Source organism: Cajanus cajan, chromosome 3, assembly GCF_000230855.2.
Source record: "Cajanus cajan strain Asha chromosome 3, NIPB_CcT2T_4, whole genome shotgun sequence".
NCBI lineage: Eukaryota > Viridiplantae > Streptophyta > Magnoliopsida > Fabales > Fabaceae > Cajanus > Cajanus cajan.
The window spans coordinates 73,603,252-73,625,700 of record NC_138519.1 but is presented as its reverse complement, the minus strand read 5'-3'; the positions used below and the strand labels follow the sequence as shown (position 1 = coordinate 73,625,700).

The 22,449-nt window shown below is 31.8% G+C and overlaps 4 protein-coding genes across 8 annotated transcripts; 3 read left to right on the top strand and 1 right to left on the bottom strand.

Annotated features, from left to right (window-relative positions):
* The first annotated feature begins 669 nt into the window (after positions 1 to 669).
* LOC109795467 (P-loop containing nucleoside triphosphate hydrolases superfamily protein) lies at positions 670 to 6,928 on the top strand. 4 transcript variants are annotated; one of them, XR_002239554.3, is made up of 13 exons: positions 670 to 784; positions 857 to 1,672; positions 2,662 to 2,783; positions 2,886 to 3,005; positions 3,133 to 3,220; positions 3,691 to 3,782; positions 3,881 to 3,985; positions 5,397 to 5,506; positions 5,710 to 5,797; positions 5,886 to 5,921; positions 6,027 to 6,116; positions 6,330 to 6,383; positions 6,688 to 6,928. XR_002239554.3 is itself a non-coding variant. In XM_020354994.3 (11 exons), the coding sequence occupies exons 1-10, from the start codon at positions 883 to 885 to the stop codon at positions 6,108 to 6,110; spliced, it is 1,635 nt and encodes a 544-aa protein (XP_020210583.1). In that variant the 5' UTR covers positions 688 to 882; the 3' UTR covers positions 6,111 to 6,116; positions 6,688 to 6,928. The 4 variants fall into 4 exon arrangements, 1 of the variants encoding a protein (XP_020210583.1); XR_002239551.3 differs by having other exon boundaries at positions 688 to 1,672; XR_002239552.3 differs by having other exon boundaries at positions 688 to 1,672; positions 6,683 to 6,928.
* A 2,922-nt stretch (positions 6,929 to 9,850) lies between these two features.
* LOC109799438 (Methyltransferase-related protein) lies at positions 9,851 to 10,624 on the top strand. Its single transcript, XM_020360003.3, has 2 exons — positions 9,851 to 10,139; positions 10,218 to 10,624. Exons 1-2 carry the CDS (start codon positions 9,972 to 9,974, stop codon positions 10,302 to 10,304), a joined length of 255 nt encoding a protein of 84 aa, XP_020215592.1. The 5' UTR covers positions 9,851 to 9,971; the 3' UTR covers positions 10,305 to 10,624.
* Positions 10,625 to 13,239: 2,615 nt separating this feature from the next.
* On the top strand, positions 13,240 to 15,783 carry LOC109796746 (Excinuclease ABC, C subunit, N-terminal). Its single transcript, XM_020356524.2, has 4 exons — positions 13,240 to 13,503; positions 13,973 to 14,111; positions 14,716 to 14,849; positions 14,948 to 15,783. Exons 1-4 carry the CDS (start codon positions 13,319 to 13,321, stop codon positions 15,648 to 15,650), a joined length of 1,161 nt encoding a protein of 386 aa, XP_020212113.1. The 5' UTR covers positions 13,240 to 13,318; the 3' UTR covers positions 15,651 to 15,783.
* A 2,143-nt stretch (positions 15,784 to 17,926) lies between these two features.
* Positions 17,927 to 20,718, bottom strand: LOC109797826 (CBL-interacting serine/threonine-protein kinase 2). Of its 2 annotated transcripts, none has more exons than XM_020357973.3 (2): positions 20,569 to 20,718; positions 17,927 to 19,904 (listed from the first exon to the last, which is right to left on the bottom strand). In XM_020357973.3, the coding sequence occupies exon 2, from the start codon at positions 19,467 to 19,469 to the stop codon at positions 18,081 to 18,083; it is 1,389 nt and encodes a 462-aa protein (XP_020213562.1). In that variant the 5' UTR covers positions 19,470 to 19,904; positions 20,569 to 20,718; the 3' UTR covers positions 17,927 to 18,080. The 2 variants fall into 2 exon arrangements, with proteins under 2 accessions (XP_020213562.1, XP_082927396.1); XM_083071270.1 differs by lacking the exon at positions 20,569 to 20,718 and adding an exon at positions 20,357 to 20,488.
* Between the last annotated feature and the right edge of the window lie 1,731 nt (positions 20,719 to 22,449).

Below are 22,449 nucleotides of genomic sequence, written 5' to 3'. Positions count from 1 at the left end.
TTGTTTATCATCCGTGCACCCTTCTCAAATATACTTTTAATTTTCTTTTTCTAGAGATAGTAACACTTCCATATAGAGTTAACAATTATGTGCACATGGATATCTTTTAAAAATTCTGTATATATTTGGCACAATATCACATTGTTTGTTACCCACATATGATACATTCATCATGAAACAAACATACCAATACCGTTCTTATGAATTCCTACATGATTAATAAAATTGTTAGCAGCTAATTTAGGTGATTGTTTATTAACCTTTCGCATTGTTAATAGTCTATTCCTCTCTCCCTCCCTCTCTCTCTATATATATATATATATATATATATTTGTTTTATTAACCGATATTATTAATTAGCAGCTAATTTACTACGTGACAATAAACATGCAAAAGTACATATAGTTAGCAGCTAATTTACATGATTAAAAAAAATAAAATATAATTAAGTGATAAAAAAATTAATACGCGAAAATAATTATTTTAAATCTTTTAATTTATTAATAAATTATTGGATGAAGATAAATCACGATTATATGTATTCTTTACTTGAAAAAAGAGTATTGTAGTTTTTTTTTTATATAATTACAAATTTTTCTCTTAAAGATGAGATGTATAAGAAGGCCCAATAAAGGCCCATGACATTTGACATTCTCAACCCAACCCAACATTACAATGCCTCCTTCAATGTCCCATGATCACCGCCTCCTTTCACCACAACGTTGCAAGCTCATCTCTCAAATGTTCACCCAAAGTTCTCAGCTTTCGAACTCTCCATGACGAGGTTAGGTTTCTCTTTCCCCTTCTAAACCTTCCTTTCATGTGGGGTGTTGATTTTTGTGTTTGTTTGGAAAAGTACAAGCTAGTCTAGCATCGTTCAAAATGCCTTCGGAAGCTAGTTTAAGGGAGAAACTAAAAAAGAAGACTAAATTTGTTGTAAGGACTTCTAGGAACTCTACGAGAAGAACTAAGAAGGATGAATTTTCTTTCGAGAAAAGTGGGGTTTTTGATAGAGGAAATGAGTCTGAGGGGAAGTTGAAGAGAAGGGTGAAGTTTAAGGGGATGCAATTGGGTGAGGAAGTTGATGAGAGAGGAAAGTTGAGGAATTTGGATTCTAGTGGGAAGAAGAAGAGGGTATATGCTAAGGAGGGAAGGGATAGAATTGGGAGGTTAGAGAATGGTGTGGCAACATCTAATAAGAAGAAAACTATGTTTAAGAGAGGTGAGAAGCAAGTGAAAAATGATCCTGTTGAAGGGAACACCGGCCACCGGACAATGTGGGTTCCTGGTAAATCAAGGAATGCCGGGTCGAGAGGGAAGCGATTGAATCACACGGGGAAGGAAGGGAAGGAAGATGTAGTGTTAGATACTGCTAAACACAAAGGCAAGGCAAAGGAGGTGGGTAAAATGGGATTTGTTGGGGCAGATGATCAAGGAAGTGGTTTAGTGAAGAGAATTAGGGAAAAGAAATCTGAATTGAGCAAAGGGAAAACCCAAGAAGTTGCGTCTCCTTCATCATCTTTTGCCAGGAAAAAACCCAGAGACAAAGCATGGTTGGATGATGATGATGCTGAGACGCGGAATGATCGCCCAAAGAAGAAGAAAAGGGTGATAAAGCTTGACCCGTATGATATCTCAAACAAGAGACTAGATGATGGCATTGGTATTGATGGTAGGTAGTTTATCTTCCTCTATTTGCATAATCATATTCATAGGTGCTGGTTGATGGTTTTTCTTTATTTGTCTTTATGCTAGTATTTGGCTTAGGAACTTTATAAAATGTATTATGAAATCATACTTTTGATGGGAAGAATTTTGATAATGATTGTGATTTGTATGTTTTAATAAATTGTAGTTAATATATGCTTTAATTCTGAATAATAAAATAGTACTAGTAATTGTACCCCCTTATCTACGATGTTTAAGTTATGCAAATGATGGTAGCTGTAAGTGAGTTTTATAGTTGTACTAATACAATGGCTTGCATTTGTTTAATGAAGAGAGAAACAACTATGAAAATTTGATTTTGTGTTATACTTCTGATGCTGCTAGGTGCAATATGTATTTATGAAAATGGGCTAATGACATAAGTCGTACAAACAAATTATGGGGAAATAAAATTCATTTTGGTCTGTAAGGTATGAAGGTCTATGTTATTTATACTACCTTTTTGCCTTTCTTGTAAGCACAAACAGTAAGATAGAATTCCACTGGAACAATTTTAAATTTTTCTGCAGTCTCAGTCTTGATTTTATACTCCTGTATGCATCTAATCTAACATTTTTCTGTTGAGAGTTTATTGTATATTCATCTAAATTAAATTTCCATACTTACACAAAATCCACAAACACTACTTTTGGGATTTGTGGCTCCAATGAACTGATTGTATAAATTATTGGAAGAGGTTGAAGGTTGAGGCCACATATGCTGTGTATTGTCTGTATTTTCTATTTAGAAGTTAATAAAAATCATGCACAAGAAGTGGAGCTGTTCATTCAAGGGAACATTTAAGTTATCTGTTTAAAGTTCAAATGCTGATTGTCTGTACTGTTTGTTTGTGACACACCAAATGCTTGTTGTTTATCTTGACTGTGATGCTTTTTACTGTTCATGGGAGTACCTAGAGAACTTCTCCCCTCTGATTCCCTAAGTTAATTTCAGGAAGTAAAGAGAAGGAGAAGGAGAAGGAAAATGAGTCTGATAAAGAGCCTACAATGTCCAAGAATGCGCAGTTCCGTGCTATACAACCTAACCCTTCAATACTTTCCTTTGTGGAGAAAAATGTAATTTGTATGAGCAAGGACTTTTTATTTTTGTTTGATTGTGTTGTTCCATTGTTACTGTGGCGGAATCTTGATTTCTTGTACTATGGTTATTATTTTCAGCTTTTGGGCAAGAGACGCCCGATTGACTTAAGAAGGGCAGGCTACAATATAGATCTTTCTGCACCCTTAGATAATATTCCCTTCTCTCGCAGTACAGAAAGAGAGAGAATTGAAGAAAATGTATGTGCTTGTTTAGTGCAATAACAAACAATAATTTATGCTTATCAGATAAGCATTGCTATTCAGTTCAATTATTTTCGCTTTTCCTTTGTTAATCTTGTCATTTTGTTCTGATTAACTGTGACAGATTTTTAGGAATAAATTGGATTTTTTTGCTGCTGCAAAGGTCTCATCATCGTTTCCGCCTCCTGATCTTCCAGAGATTGCATTTGCTGGTATGGTTTTAAGGCACCACCATTTACCCTCTATTTCTTTGGCCCTTTGTTTTCTTGCTTTACGTTGATTACTTAATTATGTTACGTTATTGTATTGTTGGTAGCCATAATGGTGGTAACCTCATATACTAAGCTGCCCTTTTTGTTGTTGCTTTTGTTGTAATAAGAGATTGTTGAACTGTAGTCAAGTCATTGTGATACTGGATATTTTGTATTTCACTTCCTTATGAGGGCATATTTTAGGGCTATAAACTGAACCCACAGAGTAATTTTTAAGGATTGATAGGAATTCAGTAAAAATTTTGGCAGAAAGGTTTGGGTTTGTTTTCATCATTATCTAACTTAAGGGTTTAGACTTCAGATAATCAAGTCAACAAAATCTGTGTAGAAAGTAGAACCAAGGTAGATATTAATGTACTTGCTAAGAGAAACAAGTGGAATGATATTTCTGGTCGTGTTCTGGTTATCAGGAAGGTCAAATGTCGGGAAGTCATCTCTTCTTAATGCACTCACTAGACAATGGGGGGTTGTGCGGACATCAGACAAGCCTGGCCTTACACAGGTATCCTAAGTCTTAAAAGTTGGCACATGTAGATACTTGAAACATAAAGTTTTGATAGATGAAATGTTATTTTGTAACAAATAATGAATATTCTGCAGACAATTAACTTCTTTAAGCTGGGAACAAAGGTTTGCTTAGTTGATTTGCCAGGATATGGATTTGCATATGCAAAAGAAGAAGTGAAAGAATCTTGGGAGGAGCTTGTAAGTATACAAATTATATTCAATCTCTCGTTGGTCAAGTTGTACTTAAAAGTTTGGTTTAGCCTCTGAAGTATTATCATGTCGTAACATAGAAGTTAGTCTTCCCCATGCTTCAAGGTTATGAGTAGTGTAATCATTAGTTTGTCGGATTAAGACATCACTTGGCACTTATGCTAAATTGTACTAGTAGAGCAAGAAAGAGGCCCCAGGGGCCTGAGGGACTTTGATTCAGTTCTGGGACTGTTTTATTAACCTGTCAAGATGAAAATAACTGTGTTAACTGATTTTGAGTGCACTAAACTAATTGGGTTGTCTCCTGGAATTCAATTTTTTTGTGGTGGTATGCAGCTTCCTGTTTTGTGTTTAAAAGGAGCCTCGAGGATGACTGAAATCATGTTAACTAATTTTTTTTTTGTGATAAATTATGAATTTCACTAAGACAAAAGAAATTACAAGAAGTTTGGAGGAAAAACAATTCTCTTTAATGAAAGATCAAAACATGGTGATATTTAGCGCTGACCAAGTCTTTAAAACTTGGTTTGGTGTTGATCTTAGATTTCAAAGATTCACAGTTCAAAGTTTTATACAGAAATCATGTTAGATACTAAAATCTAAGATTTCTTTCGCTCGTCCACCAAATAAGAAAAATAACTTCAAAAATTTTTATACGGAAGTGGGTGATAAAGGGTTCAGTTATTCATGAGTCCATGTCGATAATTAATGAGGAAAGTAAGCCAATAAGGTTTGAGGGTTTATATTGGGAGGAATAAACAGTAATAATATGTAGTTAATGTATCATGACTCATGAGTAAGTTACAGGAGTTTTTGTTAGTTGTTTAATGAGTCAGTTTCCATTGATTTTACTTGGAGTTATAGGAGGTTAATGACTTGCTTACAAGTTGTGACCATCTCATTAACTTCCTATAACTCTTACAAGAGTTGTTAAAGAAAGTTACCCTGGAGAAAATATTACAAACTGATCATTCCCAGTGAAAAAGGAGACGTCCCTTGTAAGAGGATCTGTCTCTTTAGTTTCTTTTCTATTCATGTTGATAACAAGAACCCTTCTTTTCTTATTTCTTCTGTTTTTGCCTATTTTCCTTATCATCTCGGAAATAGAAAACCTATCATTGCTTGGCTAATCAAGAATATATTAAAAACTTTATTATTATTGCCTATTGTCAACTGATTGATTTAGTGGAAGCTAGCTTGACTTGGTTGTTAATTGAGCTATAAGTTTTGTATTATTTTGTTTATCTTCTGTCTTCACTCTGGGATGGTATATGGGGTCATATGTGTTGGCATTTTCCATTTTCCTCATATTTTGTTGTAGAAATGTTCATGGATTGGATTTTTGCCTTATTATATGCAGCACCGGTCAATTGTGTTTCTGAAAAACCTCTGATTGTAGGTGAAGGAGTATGTGTCCACAAGAGTTGGTCTCAGACGAGTATGCCTTCTGATTGATACAAAATGGGGTATGAAACCAAGAGATCATGAACTAATTGAATTAATGGAAAGGTACACTATACATGGGAAACTGGTTCTGTGCAGTGTTGTGATTTCTTTTGGCAATTGGTGTCACGCACCTTTGTTCTTTATTTCCTATTTCTTATATCCTTGGGCAAGTTCCAAATAAGTGTGACTTATATTCTGATCATATAAACTCAAAATGGGGTATGTCATATACTAAGTTTTTTTTGACAAGTGGTATCAATTTGCAGATCAAGAACTAAATATCAGATAGTATTGACTAAGACAGATGTGGTCTTTCCAATTGATGTGGCACGACGTGCCATGCAAATTGAAGAGGTAAATACTAGCCATCCAAATTAATCTTTTATCTGTAAACTAAAGTTCTATTTTGGAGATTAACAAGTTTCTGCATACTTGACCACAGAACCTCTTGCAGAACAAGTCTTTAGTTCAACCTCTGGTATACAGATTCTTTTGGCAGATTTGTTCATACCATTTGATTTTCCACTTATTCTGATATTATTGTTGGAATTAAGCTTTGGGTTTTGCATTGTGTCTCTTGCAGATGATGGTAAGCTCGAAATCTGGAGCAGGAATCCGAAGCTTGAGAACAATTCTAGCCAACATAACTAGATTTGCCAAAAGATAATGAAAGGTCATTATGTTTCTTCTCTTTTTTGCTCATAGCAACGTGTGTGCACAATAAATTATACATAACTAGTCTGTTTAGTGTTTCGTTGGAAACATATCATGGGTGTAAAAACATGGAAAAGTGAAAGCTATATGAAGTTGCTTTGCTGTTAACAAGAAAATTTAACATGATTTTCCTAGAACTGACGCAAAATCAAACATGCTATATGTCTTGAAGGTTGAAGCCAAGACCTTTGCCTGAGTCTTTCTCAACCCTTTGAACTAAATACAGGTACATGTTATATATAAGATATTATAAGGCGAATGTTCAAGTTAAATAGTTAATGGATCCTAAAAGGGTTATTGGATGGTGCATTCTGGATTCTTATGCATGGTAGACTAAAAATTGTGACCTTAAAAGTGATTACCAACCCCCCCCTTTATAGTGAGTACTTTGGTGCAATATTTGTGCCATCATTGATTTTTTTTTTCAGTGGTAAAACATAATCTAAAGTATTAATCTCTAACTGCTTTCAATAACATCCAATTTTTGCTTTTACTCGTTCCTTGCTTACCATGCTCTCTTTCTAGTGCAGATGTTTTATAACCAAGACTGGCACAATGAATTCATTTGAGGTGCAGATTTCATTTTCTAAGTGGCAGGCCAAACCTAACTTTGGTTGTCTCATCATTTTCTAATTTTTAGTGGCATTGAATTAAATTATTTTATGACTTTTTGGTGCGTTCCTTTTTTTAATAACTCAAAATCATTTTTTTTATTTGGTCAAAAAGAATGGGTGCATGCATGACATGCTTACCACCCCTTATAGTTTTCAACGTGGATACCTAACTTCACTAACCCCATTAGCCGCCCCACACTCGATGTAGAGGTTATTTATTATTTTGACCTGAGAAATGGGTTGAGAATAAGCAATGAAAGCCATTATCCTGTGGAGCAGCTAAAATAATAGAGTGGAATTTAATGCTGATATTGGAACTAAGTGGCAATTTTGAAAGTTCCATTTTATCTACAAAAATTGTCCAATATTCAAACATAGGGACAAAGACTGGGTCCAGTTGTCATATTGAAAATGAATTTAATGGTTCAATATTCATTGCTTAGTGCCTTTTGTGAGAAGATATATTTTATTTTCCAGTTTTTCACAGTAAAAATAGTTAAAAGTTAAGAGTAATTTTTAGTAGAGTTATTCCATTTAATAACACGCACACACACACATATATATATATATATATATACATATTGAATTCCAATAATTTTATCATTAATTTAAATAAATTATTAATTACAGATTTTTACAAAATTTAAAATTTATTTAATATAAAGTTAAATTAATGTATATATATTTAAAATGAATTGAATACACTCAATTTTTTGTTGATAGTTCAATATTATGTTCGGATATCCATGGACAGCCACTACTAGGGTTTTCTTATCTCACCCTCTTGGGTAAAACAATAACTCAAATGTTTTCAAAATAAATACATTGGTTGTCTATTGTGTGTAAAATAATATTTAAAATGAAAATTTTTTCAATCAAATTCACTAAAATACAGGGGCGTTTGACTTAAGGTATGTTACTAATTTTTTTAGGAATCACATTCTTAGGAATGTTATTATTGGTATGTTATTTTTGGGAATATTTAAAAATGTTTTTGATGAGATTTTATGTTGGGAATATTTTAAAAATTTAAATTAATTAGATTAAAAAATAAGTTGAAAAAGTGGGTTAAAATATAATTTCTCACATTCTCATGAGAATACATCTTTTTCATCTTCTGGAAATCAAAATGAAGTAAATCATGTTGTAACCATGCTTTTTTTGGGATAAATTATATTCGAAAATATTTTTTCAAAACTCTAAATAAACATGGAAATATGACATTCCTAATAAAATATTTACGACTTTAATTTTTTATGCATTGACAATGTAATTTTTTTATTTTTATATATTTCAATCAATCATAAACTGTTAGGAATAATTTTTAGGATAGTTATTGAAAATTAATAAATTATTATACATGATAATGTTTTTATGGGAATAAAAATCATAATATGTGCTATACTTCATTATGAATATCAATAAATTTATCATACTTAAACCTTTTGGATTAAATGACTTCACATTAAAAGAAAATATAAAATTTTCACACAACATTTACTCTAATATTATTATACTAGTATACTTTCTCCTCTACCAACCCTTTAATTAGTACTAAGTCAAAATAAATATAATTTCTATTAAAATTTAGAAAAAAATTAAGAAAAAAGTTTTTTAGTGTCATCTAATTAAAAAGTGTTTAGTGGTGATGACAAAAATAATAGAGATAAAGAAAATAATGTTCTCATACAAGAATTATAATTAAACTAGCGAGTAACAAAGCACTCTATGCTTGAATTTATATACATTAGTGAAATAGTGTGCTATTACTGTTATTTAATAATTGTTTTAAAAATAAAACTTATATATCAAAAGACTTTTGTGATTTATATTAATTATAATTGTACAGTTTTTATTTTTATTTAAAAGGTTAAAATAATAAAAAATAATGTATATATGAAAATAGAAAATTAACTTTATATACATTATAGATGTATAAATTTTAATCCCTATTATAATTTATTAAGGACAAAACATAAATATAATATTAATCCTGATTTTTTTTTATAATCTACAGACAATATTGTTATCTAATTAAAATTAAAGTTTTATTTTAATAATATATTTAAACACGTATTATTGAGATATGTATTAAATATAAATATATATTATTAAAGTGAAATTTAAACTCTAGTAAAAAAAACATGTGTTGTTATCAAAATTTGTCTTTTTTTTTTTAAATTTAATATAAAGACTCATTATAATTTCTCAATTTTTAATATAAAAGACTTCTCATTTGAAGCTCTGGTTTTAATTTTTTAATGGTGTGTTTGGATAAAGAATTTTAATTTTTTGGTATTTGAATTACTTTGATTTCAGTTTCTATCATTCTTAAAATATTTTGTTTGGATAAGTCAATTTAAATTTCTCAAATTTTAAATTATTGGGTTGGATATGATAATTTGATTCCACAATGGTAAAATTGATTTTTAAAAAATATTTATATGTTTAGATTTTTAAATTAAATTTTATAAAAATAAATATTAGCTAATTTTTAAATATTTAATAATTTTAAAAATAAATATTAGATAATATTTAATAATTTTAAAAAATATTTTTAAATATTCAATAATTAAAAACATGAAGAGATAAGAGATAATATAAAATATATAAGTGAAATAAGAAAAAAAAATTCTTATTTCTTTTGGGAAAATTTAAAATTTTAGAATTTCAAAAAATTTTATAAATACTTAAATTTTAAATTTCTTATAAATTTTTTGTTCAAACAAGATATTTCACCTAAAAATTTTTAAATTTTTTCAAATAAATAAATTATTCTATTTAAATTTTCTATCCAACCATACTATAAACGGTTGGATACCAATTAAAGTCAGTTTACTAAACATTTTTAAGAAATGTGTATGGATGTGCTCAAAAGCTGAAATTAAACTTTGGCAAGTGTCATTATCTTAATAATCTTTTGTAGAGGGTTTGACAAAATATATGATCTGAATTGTGAACCCACCCACCAACCACGTGTGGTCATTCCTATTGGGTGTCCACTGTCCAATGTCCACTACACTTACATATTAATAATACATTAATTAATTAATATAATATACTAATAATCTTTTTAACAGCACCCTTAAGGGAAATTATTAAGATTAACCCCTCTTGTATTTTTGGGTCCAATAGTGTGCACCACACACGCAAACACATTTCTGAATCACATTTTCTTTCTTCATTGAAAAAAAAAAAAAATGTGTCCTCTGAGGTTCATTCTGATATTCCTGTCGGCAACCCTCGCCGGATTCTTCGTCATCAGAAACCTCAGATCTCAGCCTCAGATCGACGACGGTGACGGAACTGTTCTCACCAACCCCAAAATCTCAGACTCTTCCGACCCTTCCTTGAATGGAACTTCCAAGGTTCACCCATTTCACCCTTTTGCCTCAATTTCACGAAAGTGTTGTCCTTTTCTCATAGCCCTAAATTTGTGCATGCAGGTTCGCGCTGCTTTGGAGTCTGGGTTCTGGACCTTCGTGGACATGGCGAGTGGGCGTTATCTTTGGAGGCATTTGAAGAGATCGTGATGGTTGATGTGATTGTTGTGTGTTATCCACTTACCCTTGTTCAGTTCCATGATCCCTGTGGACCCAAATTGGGTGATTGAACGTTGCCTCGGATATTGTAATTTTTAGGGTCAATTTGGATGCTGTGTATCATAGATGTTGTTGTTCATAGTGTTGGTGTTCTTGTTGGTTTTTGAAGGGTGTAGCATGGTTTTGAATTGCGGCCGCAGCATAATGGTTTTGTCGGTTCACTGCAAATGCAATTTAGGACCATGGGTATAAGTGTAATAACTGGAATGATAATGAAGATTAATGAAGCCTATTTTCTTGAAATATCATCATATGAAGTGTTCCTTTTTACTGTTTCTGTCTGTTCTGGATTGCTGGGTTGTTACTTGACTCATGTTTCATGTAAAATTGTTAGTGTCAATGTGGGTTTTTCTTGAGATTCTTGTTTGTTCTCGGTTCACGCAGAATAAAATTTTTGTAGGTGAAGTGAACACGATATTCTGTTGGCTTAACCAAGTGCAATAGGGGGAATCTTATCTTGTTGGATTCAATGAGATTTGGTTATAACTTATACGTATTATTGTTGTTTAGCTACACGAGGTATTTGGTGTTTTAGATGGGGAGGAATAGGATAAGTGAGTTGTTGCATTTTTCCTATACTCAATAGTTATTTGGGATTGGGATTTTAGTATAGAATAACATGGAAAATTGGGTGGATTAAAGGGTTATTGAGTGTCTCTATATTGCATGTCAGAAAAATCTGTTTTTAAGTTTCTTGTAAAAGAGAAAGAACAAATTGGTTTCTAAAACAGGAATTTCTGATGATGTTTGGCAAAAGGAAGCTTCCCCCGAGTAAATTAGCTTCATGTTTGATGATATTTCTATCCTTTCCAAATTCCAAAGGGTCCTTGAAATTACTTCTTAAACCGAAACAAAGAGAAACTGAAAATAAAGTGACCAAGTAATTTTTGTTCCCAAGCATGCTAATGGTGTCTAATTTTTTTCCCCCTAAGTGTCAATATTTCACTAGCATCCATCTTGGTTTTCCTTGACTCTTCTGTCTCTTGCATCCAGTGTACCGGATGTTAGCAAAATGGAATGTTTTGAAAGGATAAGTAGGCACTAAATCAAAGATCTGAAGCTAATTTTTGGCCAGTATCATATTTGATATTACATCGTAATGGGGATTAGTACCTATCTATATGAACCATTGGTTGGAGTGTCAAATGATCTTTCTAACTGGGAAAATTTATATTCTGGTGGTTTATCTAGATTATACATCTCTGGAGAGCAGTGGCATGTGAATATTGTATCACCTTGCATTGATTGTCACAATCAAGGATGGGTTAATTTGTCTTGATAATTACAGGGTACAGAATTACCGAGTTATGTAACATTTGGAACGAGATATTTTTCTCCTTATTAGTGTCATTGCTATTTCTTAGTTTGACTTTTATTGTAACACCTTTTGTTATGCCAGAGTGTTATAAGTTCTTTATTTGAGATATACTGTATAATTTATTGCATTTTTTTTTCTTTTACAAAATGTTTATGTCCATTGACTTTGGTACTGCAAGAGATGTAGGATGATTAAAAGTGATCAAAATTGAAAATGGAAGGGAGAGAGGAAAGATTGTCTTGCATACTACCAAACCTGTCAAAAAGAAAATATTCATTGATCAGTTATCACTGCAATCATTATTGAGATTTTCTTGGTTATTTTGATTAATTTTGAGCACATGCCCCATGCAAGGCCACAATCTAGGGACTTGGTGTATTTATGAAACATTTGTGACTAAAATGTGTCTGATTTTCTTATTTATAATGATAAATAATTAAAAAGTAATGAGAAATCATATATACCCAACAAAATTGTACACTAACACTTATTTATTTATTTATTTTTCTCTCACTTCATTTATTTTGGAGTGATATAGATACGATAAGTGATGTTATAAAAAATGTTATATAATTTTGCGCTATACGTATCATTAGTTCATTACTCATAATTAAATGGTGAACTAAGTAAAAACAAAACCAAAAAAAAAAAATTAACACTCCAATGAGAGGATCTTTTTGCTTTTTTTCTTTTTTAAAAATACATTAAATCAAGGAAGTTCATGCCATGACTTGAACCAATAATATATTTCATGATTTAGTTACTCAATAATTAAATGGTGTATTCAGCAGTTGTTTGGACTGGTATATTCTATGCAAGAGTTGTTAAAAATTCTGGGACAGATTCTACTGTTAAATTCGAATTTTAGTGTTATATCATTTTGGTTCGACCTACTGAAAGAAAGGGAATCTACTTAAGACTAGCTAGGATGATTTTGCAATGGCAAGAGTTTCTATATATTGGAGCATAAAGTAGATGAAATCGGAGGATAATTTTTATCGTGAAGCTAAAGTAAAAAAATTTGGGTGAACGAATGAGTAAATTGGAGGAAAATTTTATAGAAGATTTTTGCATAAATGATGAAAATGATAGGTAGCATGAGGACGAGGAAAATGAAACTTTGAGACTCGAGTCATCGTGAAAAAGAATCTCTTACATTTGAATCTAATTCTATCACCATTCTGTTGATAAGTTTAAAGCAATATGAGGATAAAGAAATGATAATTTTAATAATTTATTATTTATCAGATTATTAAGTGATAATTATTACAGTTAATTATTTTCTATAATGATAACGATATTTGAACCTAAAACATTTTTTTTTTACATTTAATAATTTTAATAATATAGTACTACGAGTCGTATAATATAGAAAAATAATAATTAACAATGATAACATATATTAAAATCAATTCAAAAAATTTTAGAATTCCAAATTTGAAATTGATAATTACACTACACTAGCAATTTTTTTTAAAGCCAAAATCACAAAACGTGGAATATGCATTTTTTAAAATGTTATTTCATTTTTTAAAATGGGCGTGATCTTGTGCGATCTGAGAGACACATAAATCTAACACTGTCAACGGTCGAATTTCATTAGCGAGAGAGAGAGAGAGAGAGAGAGATGCGGAAGAAAAAGGTTGCATCTGCTGCACATGCAACTGTGGTAAAAGAAGAAGAAGAAGAAGAAGAAGAGCATAGCCATGACCAAAACCAAAATCAAAAGGAGGGTTCTGAAGGAGATGGGTTCTATGCTTGCTACCTTTTGGCCTCTCTCAGTCCCCGCTACAAAGGCCACACTTACATAGGGTTATTCTCTCACGTCTCTCAATCAAGATCCAATTTTGATCACACCCTTATGCTCAATCCGAAAATCACCTTAACCCCTTTTGTTTTTTCTTCATTCAAATTTTGGGTTTGTAGGATTTTTTTTTTTTTTTTTTCGCTTCAAATCGGTGCCTTTTTGATGTGATGATTCTCTTGTGTTGCTATTTTTTTTTTTTTTTAAAATCAATTTTTCTCTGAGAAATGCTGGGTATTTAACTTTTTTTTTTTCAAGGTTTCTGCTCGAACTTGTTTATTTTGTGATGGATTCTAGACTTGTTCAGTTAGAAGTCTTTGTGCTGCTAATTTGTTGAAAAATTTTCAATTTTTCTTTGGTAGAAATGTTTGGGTATTTAACCTATTTTCTTACAGGTTTCTGATTCAACTTGTTTATTTTGTTATGGATCTTATGCTTTTACTCTTTGTGTTTATGTTTCCGTGTATGCAATTTCAGATTCACGGTGAATCCGAGGCGCCGGATCAGGCAACACAATGGGGAAATTGGATGTGGAGCTTGGAGGACGAAGAAGAGAAGGCCTTGGGAGATGGTTTTGTGCATATATGGCTTTCCAACAAATGTCTCTGCCCTTCAGGTTTGAATTTGATTCTGCTTTCTATATGTCATGTTTTGGCTAAAATTGTTTGAAAATTTATGATTGAAGTTTGTGGTTGCTTGAGCAAGTTAAATTCATGAAATGCTAAGCATGAGGACATATTATGAATGCTAAAAGCTTGTGAGTTTAGGGTTTAAGACTTAGGTTTTAGTTTGTGCCTTTGTAGTTAACTTATGCAATCCCTTATATGAGTATGCGGTGCCTTTGGAATTTTCATTTGAAGGATCAGACGTGGAAAATATGGACACTGGGCTCAAATTCTAACACTTATCATTTTTTGTTTATGTCATTTCAACTTTTTATTCTTTGTGATTTTTTGGGTTAACGAGTCTGTTTGTCACTAGCTTGAGAAGTTTGGCAAGACTCCTCGTGCCTCAACACTTGCAAGCCCTAGTTATTGCCTTGTAGGCTCCCCATTTGGCCATCTTAAAACACGGACCTAGGAGTCTGACATTTGTGCGAGTCACTGGTGTAAGGAAGTTGATTGGCAGAATCCCCTCGTTGGTTGCACCGCCAACTGACCTTGATTATGTTATTTAAATGCCAAATGTTAAGATAGTTAATTCAATTCGGGGCTTTGCAGTTTGAATGGGCTTGGCAGCACCCGGTTGAATCGTTGGCCGTAAGGAAGGCAGCTGTTGGTTTTAAATCTCTCTCAGGAATCGCCAACAAGATTAAACTTGCATACACAATGCTCAACCTTCCATCCTGGCAGAGGTATGGTCTCTATCTCCATTGAGTTAGGAATGGACATTGTTTTTTGATGGAATTGTATGACTTAGTTTATGGTTCTCACATGGTACAAATGATCACAGCATGAATATCACTGTAAACTTCTTCTCTACCAAGTACATGAAACACTGTGCTGGTTGCCCGAGCCTGCCAGTGCACATGAAGATCAAGATTGGCTCTCTGGATGAACTTCCATGTTATAGTGAAAACAACGACAGTTTGTCAGAGAATGAAGATGATAATATTGATGAAGTAGAATTTGATAATAATAATAATAATAATAATACTAGAACAAGTGATTCTGTTCCAGATGTGAGTGATGATTTTGTGATTCCTGATTCACCAAAAAATTCAAATCACAGGGACAATATTAGTGAAACATTTGAACAGAACAAAGAATCTGAAGCAAGAAAACAAATATTTGCTTCACAAGAGCAGCTCCAACCATTTAGTTCTACAACACCAATGACAATGAAATCATCATCAGCAACTTTATTGCCAAGAATAGAGACTATTGAAGAAGCTGATTTTATGGGTGTGGAGGATAAGAGTGGTGCTGATTTTTGTCAACCAGAACCTGAACAATCAGGTGCAACATTGGCAGAAGATAAAATTCGAGATGTCAGTAGCACATATATTGTGCCCCATGATGCTGAGATTATTGATTTGTCTACCCCTTCTCCTAGTTGCAGAAGTGTTTTGGATAGGAAGAAGAGAAGAGTTTCCTCGTCTATTGGTACTGATTTTATTGACTTAACAAACTCCCCCAACTTTGTCCAATTATAAGGCTTTGTCATGCCCTATTATCTTTCTCTGATATGGGTCACGCAAAGCAGTTATTGATCACAGGCCACAACAAATTAATTTGTAAGAATGGAGAATTCTGAACAAATAAATATAATCTTGTTTCTTTTCACAAGGTTTGATTAGTGCTAATTTTTCTATCTACCATATTTATGTTCAAAGGAGTTTGTACCAGGCAGAATAGTTTAGTTTCCAGTTAATTTGACATAATTGGGAAGAGTTAGTAAGCATGCACATGACATATGAAACTTGTCATATGTTCTCCACCTTAAATATTGTCAACTTTTTAATATCACTTTTTTGTTCCGAGAAATATAACTGACACTCTCTTAAACACTTTTTATTGGTTGATAAAATCATAAGTTTTGTGAGTCTAATATCTCATTTATTGAGTCTCTCTCTTGATTTAATAGTAAGATCCACTAAAATTTATGATTTTTAACTAATAGTAGAGTGAGTATTAGTAAAAAAGTGTTAATGAGTATAGATGAAATTTCTCTTATGTTCTTTCATGAGTCTGTATTGGGCAAGATGAATTCAGATTCCAGTAATTGGACATAATTCAGAAGATTGCACATGATACAGGTTATGTAACTTGTTAAGTGTTACAACCATAAAATATTCTGGCTTTGATTTTTTTACTTTGATAGTTTGAGAAAAAAGATGAAAAAGTAACATGCCAACAATTAATTATTCACAATGTTCAATTCACGTGCGAGTCTCATTGGGAGGTAAATAATATAACTAACCAATAACTCTTGCCCTGAAATTTCTTATGATTGATAAGTGATGACCGTTGATTAATGAGTTACGCTTGAGTAGCAACACTATTTCTAAAGATTTTCCATGATCATTCTGCATCATATAGTGTAAAGGTTGTTGGAGAATATTTGTAGTGCAGACTAAAAGAAATAGAGGAGGTTCAAAGATAACCTCGAGATTGTGAAAACCAGGCCCTGCCTCTTTACTTTTTTGTGCTTTTGGCACATGGGACATTGACTTTGACTGAAGTGGTTTTGCAAAGTATCAAGCAGAGGACAAATTGAGATAAGGTGTCTCAAAACTTGGTCGGGTAGCATTCATCTTATTATGATAATTGCTTTGTATTCTCCCCCGAATTTGCCTACCGGACGATCTATATTATCACTTTTATCTTTTAAAAATTAGTGGGAATGATATTAATCTCTTAAAAAAAAATCTATCACTAAATTTAATTTTATTATCAAATTAGTCTATATAACCTACAAAACAATGATTGAATTATCAGATTTATCACTTTGAGACACCACTTCAGTACTAAACAAAAATGAATACAATAACATGTTAAAATATTTATAAATAAAAAAATAGCTCAAAATATTTATATAAAATTGGCAAGAATCTTGGAAGAATTATACTACGAAAGCTAGTTGTTATAGTTAAAGAGTCCAAGATCTAATAAACATCAAACTAGAATCCCGTACTTCTAATTTGAGACTCAAGTGACATGTCTCATGCCTGCAAACAGAATTAAGTGTCTGCTTCTGCTCTTTAATGACAAGCTTTCTTACTGTTAATGGACTCTGCGATCAAATGTCATTAAACAAAATTCTAGTCCATGATTTGAAAACAATAATAAAGGGAATAAAGGTCTTTGAAAGTAGCATGAAAAGAGGAAATGTGCTTTGGACAGTGTTTATGAACAACCAACACTTTAGGCCAGCAAGACTCACTATGAAGGTTTTCATTTCTTTGAAACATGAGGACCCAATAGAAACTACTATGTCTATCACAACCCAATATAGATTGAGATCTTCTGCAGTTACATTTTAATCCGATAAATCCTAACTTTTCAAAATATTTGATTTTGGATTAAATTGAAGCATGAAAATCCCTTCTGAAAATTAATTACTATCAGATTTAGAAGTGTACCTCATGCAATTCAATTATCAAGTGTAGGGATCCAATTCCACCTAATATATATCTTCTGACACAAGCGTGCTTGTTCCTCAAGCAACCCTCCTCCACATTTGAGCATTCATATTTTGTTTGGAGTAATAATATTTGCTTGAGTGGACTGGCTCAATAGCAAGCAGGTATATATATTTAGAATTTGATTCCTTTAAAGTGAATAAGGGTACAGTAAATAATCTCCTGAGATATATTTATATTCTACTTTTATTCAATCAAAACTGGACAAAAGTTCCTAAGACTCGTTATAAAGAAAAATTGAAAAATGGTGTACTTCAACTTTGCAAACAAAATTTTGAGAAAAGATATGCTACAACAAGGTGAAAACAACTAAAAATGAGGGGGAAAAAATGCTACATTGAGGTCATAGCATCATGAAATGCAAGAAACAAAATTTAGGAAAAAAAAAACTGGGATTTCATCGAAATGCAATAAGCATGACATCTCAAAATCGAGAACAGGTTATGACTGTGGTTGTTGCTGCTGCTGGTCATCTGTCTGTAGCTGTTGCTCTGACTGTTGTGATTGTAATTGTTGGTCACTTTGCCAGACCCAAACAATATCCTGAAGAGCAGGCCTAATATCCTCTTTCAATATTTTCTGATATTCCAATGTATCTCCATCTGATTTTTTCACCTCCACCATGTGGAAACAAGGAGTAACCTCAAAGATCTCTGCATCAATGGATAAAACCCCCTTTCTACCTTCGTCGGTGCTTTCTAATTTCAACAAACCAGCAGCTTTTTTCTTTATTTTCATCCTCAGTTGCTTAGCAATGTCTTCCAGCTTGGAGATGATGACATTGGCAGGTAACCTTGAACTAAATCTTGCTTCCTTTTTCTGAAAACTGTCATCAAAGAACCTAGAAAGATCAAAACCCACGGATCGGGAGATAATATCAAAGGCGTTTATTCTTAAGGGCGCAACTGACTCTCCATTTGCTTCTGCTGCTAGACCATCACAATCATTTTGATCAGGAAGAACTGTACCTGAAGAAGAGACAGTGTTGTTTTCCGCTACAGGTCTTTTGTTTTTCACATTTGGTCCTTTCTTAAACCAACCACATTCCCTAATATTAGATATGGGAATCCTAGTGTCAGGATTTGGATCCAACATCATGCTCAATAAATTGCATACTTCTGGTGGGAACCAATTAGGGCATTTTAATTCAGCTTTGCTTATCTTCCGATACATCTCTATCAAATTTGGGTCATGGAAAGGGAGATAACCAGCCAACAAGACAAAAAGAACTATTCCACAAGACCAAATATCAGCTTTGGTACCATCATATCCCTTCCTTTTGATGACTTCAGGAGCAACATAAGCAGGTGTGCCACAAGGTGTATGAAGCATACCATCCTGTCTCTTGGATTCGACGAGTGCACTTAAACCGAAATCGGAGACCTTCAGATTCCCATTTTCATCCAACAGAATGTTTTCAGGCTTTATGTCTCGGTGGTACACGCCTCTACTGTGACAATAATCCACAGCATTGATTAGCTGCTTAAAATACTTGTGTGCAACATCTTCCTTGAGTTTTCCTTTGGACACCTTGTTGAAGAGCTCACCACCTTTAGCATATTCCATAACAAAGTAAATCTTACTCTTGTTCGCCATAACCTCAAAAAGATGTATTATATTGGGGTGTCTGGCCAGCCTCATAACAGATATTTCGCGCCTGATTTGTTCACTTTGCCCTGTTTTTGTAATCTTATCTTTGTCAATCACTTTAATAGCCACACTCTGGTTAGTTATTGCACTCCTAGCATAGTAAACCTTTCCAAAGGTTCCCTGGCCAAGTAATCTTCCTAACTCGTATCTTTGCATTAACACATTTGGCTTACTCTCCATATGAGACCTCAAAATAGTATAAAATTTTTCACAACCCACTTAAATTCTATATCATTTACTATTATAAAGTGCATATAAGTAACTATAAAACTATATACATATAGCAGAAAGGCGTTTCAACCGTCTTTGTAGGGATCGTGTGTTGGCAGAACAGGCACTCTTAAAAAACTTGTGTGCCTATTATGCATCAAGGAATAGCTAATGAATGAGGTATAGACTTGTGGTCCACTCTCATTAAGTAAGTGGGGCATCAATAGCAAAAGTATCACCTTATGAATCTCAGCCACAACACTGCAACAAAGAAGGCACATCTTTTTGGCATTCCCGGTGGTGTCTCTGTCAATCACAACTGTGAGCATGTGCTGGAAACCCTAAATCCATGAACTTCAGCAGCATACTTGAATTTGCATCAGATAATCATTTGTTAGAGAGAATCTGCAGAAACAAAAAGAACAAGCACAACACCCACTTCAATAACTGTTAAGATCTGAATAAAGAGAAGGATAATAACATGTAATAACTTGATGGACACAGATCAGATGCTGATCTTGAAACACACAAGGGGAAAATATAGGAATAGCCACGACATGTCACATGATTATTAATAAGTTGCCAGGTAAATATAAATAAATAAAAAATAATCTGTTTTGGAGTTATATGAAGGGGAAAAAGTAGAAAATTTCAGAAAGTAAACCCACTGATCTACTAAAGATAAATTGAATGTCGAAATGAGAATTGAATCAAAACAAGAATTCTACTCTACCAAATAAATTTTGAAAAAAAAATATTAATTCATACTCTACTCATTCAATAAGAATCCAAATGGGGAAAAAGGGAAGAGATGAAACAGAAGTAGACTAATGAAGAAAACTCAGAATCTGAATTACCCTTTTAGTCATAATTGTTTGCAGCTAAGAAAGTAAATAAATTTTGCTTCCTAGTATGCAATAGCTTTAATTAAAATCAGTCTCAAAATGGGAAGAAGCAACCCAAATAGGTGACGATATCATCTGGGTAATTCGGGAACATGTTAAAGTTGTACCCATAAATTGAACTAGAAAATTGAACAGATTTAAAAACAGAAAAATAATGAACCAACCTTGAGGATCAGAGGGAGCACAGGTAACAGTAATACATATCGAAGATTCAGCACAAACCCAGAAACACAAGGGGGCATGTGTTTACATACATACATATATATATATATATATATTCTAAAGATTTTCGTACCAAGATTAGGAAACCGTGAATTGATTCATAAATTAGTTATATAATTCTACATATTATTTATCCAAAATAAAAATAAAAATAAACATTCTCTATTGTGTAAAGGAATTAATTTTACAGTTGGGTGGTTATGGAATAAAAAAAATAGTTACAATTTTTTTTTGGTGTGTGGGTGGTTACTGGTTACATTACATCTTCGTAGTTCATTAAACGAAGTGTTTTTTTTTTCTTTATTTTTTTTAACTTAAAGAAGTGTCTTTTATACATTGTTATAGATTGTAATTATTGTCCTGTTTGGTTAAATCTTTTTCTTTTAAGTATTTTTTTTATAATAAAACAAGTATTTATTTTTATTTTTTATTTTTTTAGTGTATTAATCTAAATTTCTTTATTTAAAAATAAGTATTTTTTTAATAACTTTTAAGTATTTATTTTTGTATTTTTTTTAAGTTTAGACAAATTAGTTCGATGTTATGTGATATGTGAATTATAATCGAATAAACAATCAATTTGGTTGCTCAACTATTACTTTTTTTTTTAATAGCCTTTAAAGTACTAAAATTTTATATTTTATGAAACATAATTTTTAATTTTCCAAGGATTACTCATACAATTGTAGTATTAATGGTTATTTAAAAGAGATATTAATACTTTAGAATTACAACTATAAAAAAATAAAAATAAAAAACACTCTAAAACCACATTTATGGTTTCTTACAAATATATGTAATGGGCAATTATAACCAACACTCCTTGACATTAGTGATAACAATTATATCTCTTAACTTAATTATTTAGAGCTCGAATACTTTGTAATAAAAATTGTAATTTTAGAAAATAATAACCCGCAGATAATTATATATATATATATATATATATATATATATATATATATATATATTGAGGATAAAGTATGTAAAAATAATGCAAAGGCCAAATAGGTTAATATTATTATTTGATGTAATGGTTTTGTGTATTGTATCTCTCAAGAAAATGTCGAATAAGTTGAAGTGGGCCAGACCCAAGACGTGTGACCCAGTAAGTGTTTGACGTGAGGGGTGGGAAAAAAAAAAAGAGTTAAATCGTCTTGTATTATATGTAAATTACAATTTATTTAGTTATTGCTTGGATTTATAGGTTAAGAAGTGATTTTTCTTTTTCGTTTGTTGCATCTAACTTTCAATTGAAAAGAAAAAGTGTAGAGTTGTTGAATGTCTTTTTAAACAACTCTTGATGCCCTACATAAAATGCTTTATGAACGAATGAAAACATTTATCCAAGAAATATCAAACACTTAATTGCTAAAAATATTTTTCTAAAAATCTCACCTCAGCACCACTATTACTATTTAAGTGAATTTTTAAGTAATCTTTTATTTTTAGTCTTACTTAAATCTAAGAAATGACATCGATTATTCTTATTTTTACTTAAACAAGGTAATAATGAGCTAATGAGAAGAAAAAAAAACACAAGGAAAAATATTTTTTGAATTACAGAAACTACTTTCAATATATGAACGCAATTAAATATCACAAAATCTGTAAAAAAAAAATACTATGTCCGATCTTAATTATAAACAATAAATTAAACAACAATGATTAATTTTGAAAGTTGTTAGAATTAAAAAAAAATTATACCTGCATTTATTATTAAATGTATTTGTTATGCATTCATTTATAACTAATAGTATTAAATATAATAATTACTTAAAAAAAAGAGTATATTTGAAATAAAAATTAAATTTATAATAATA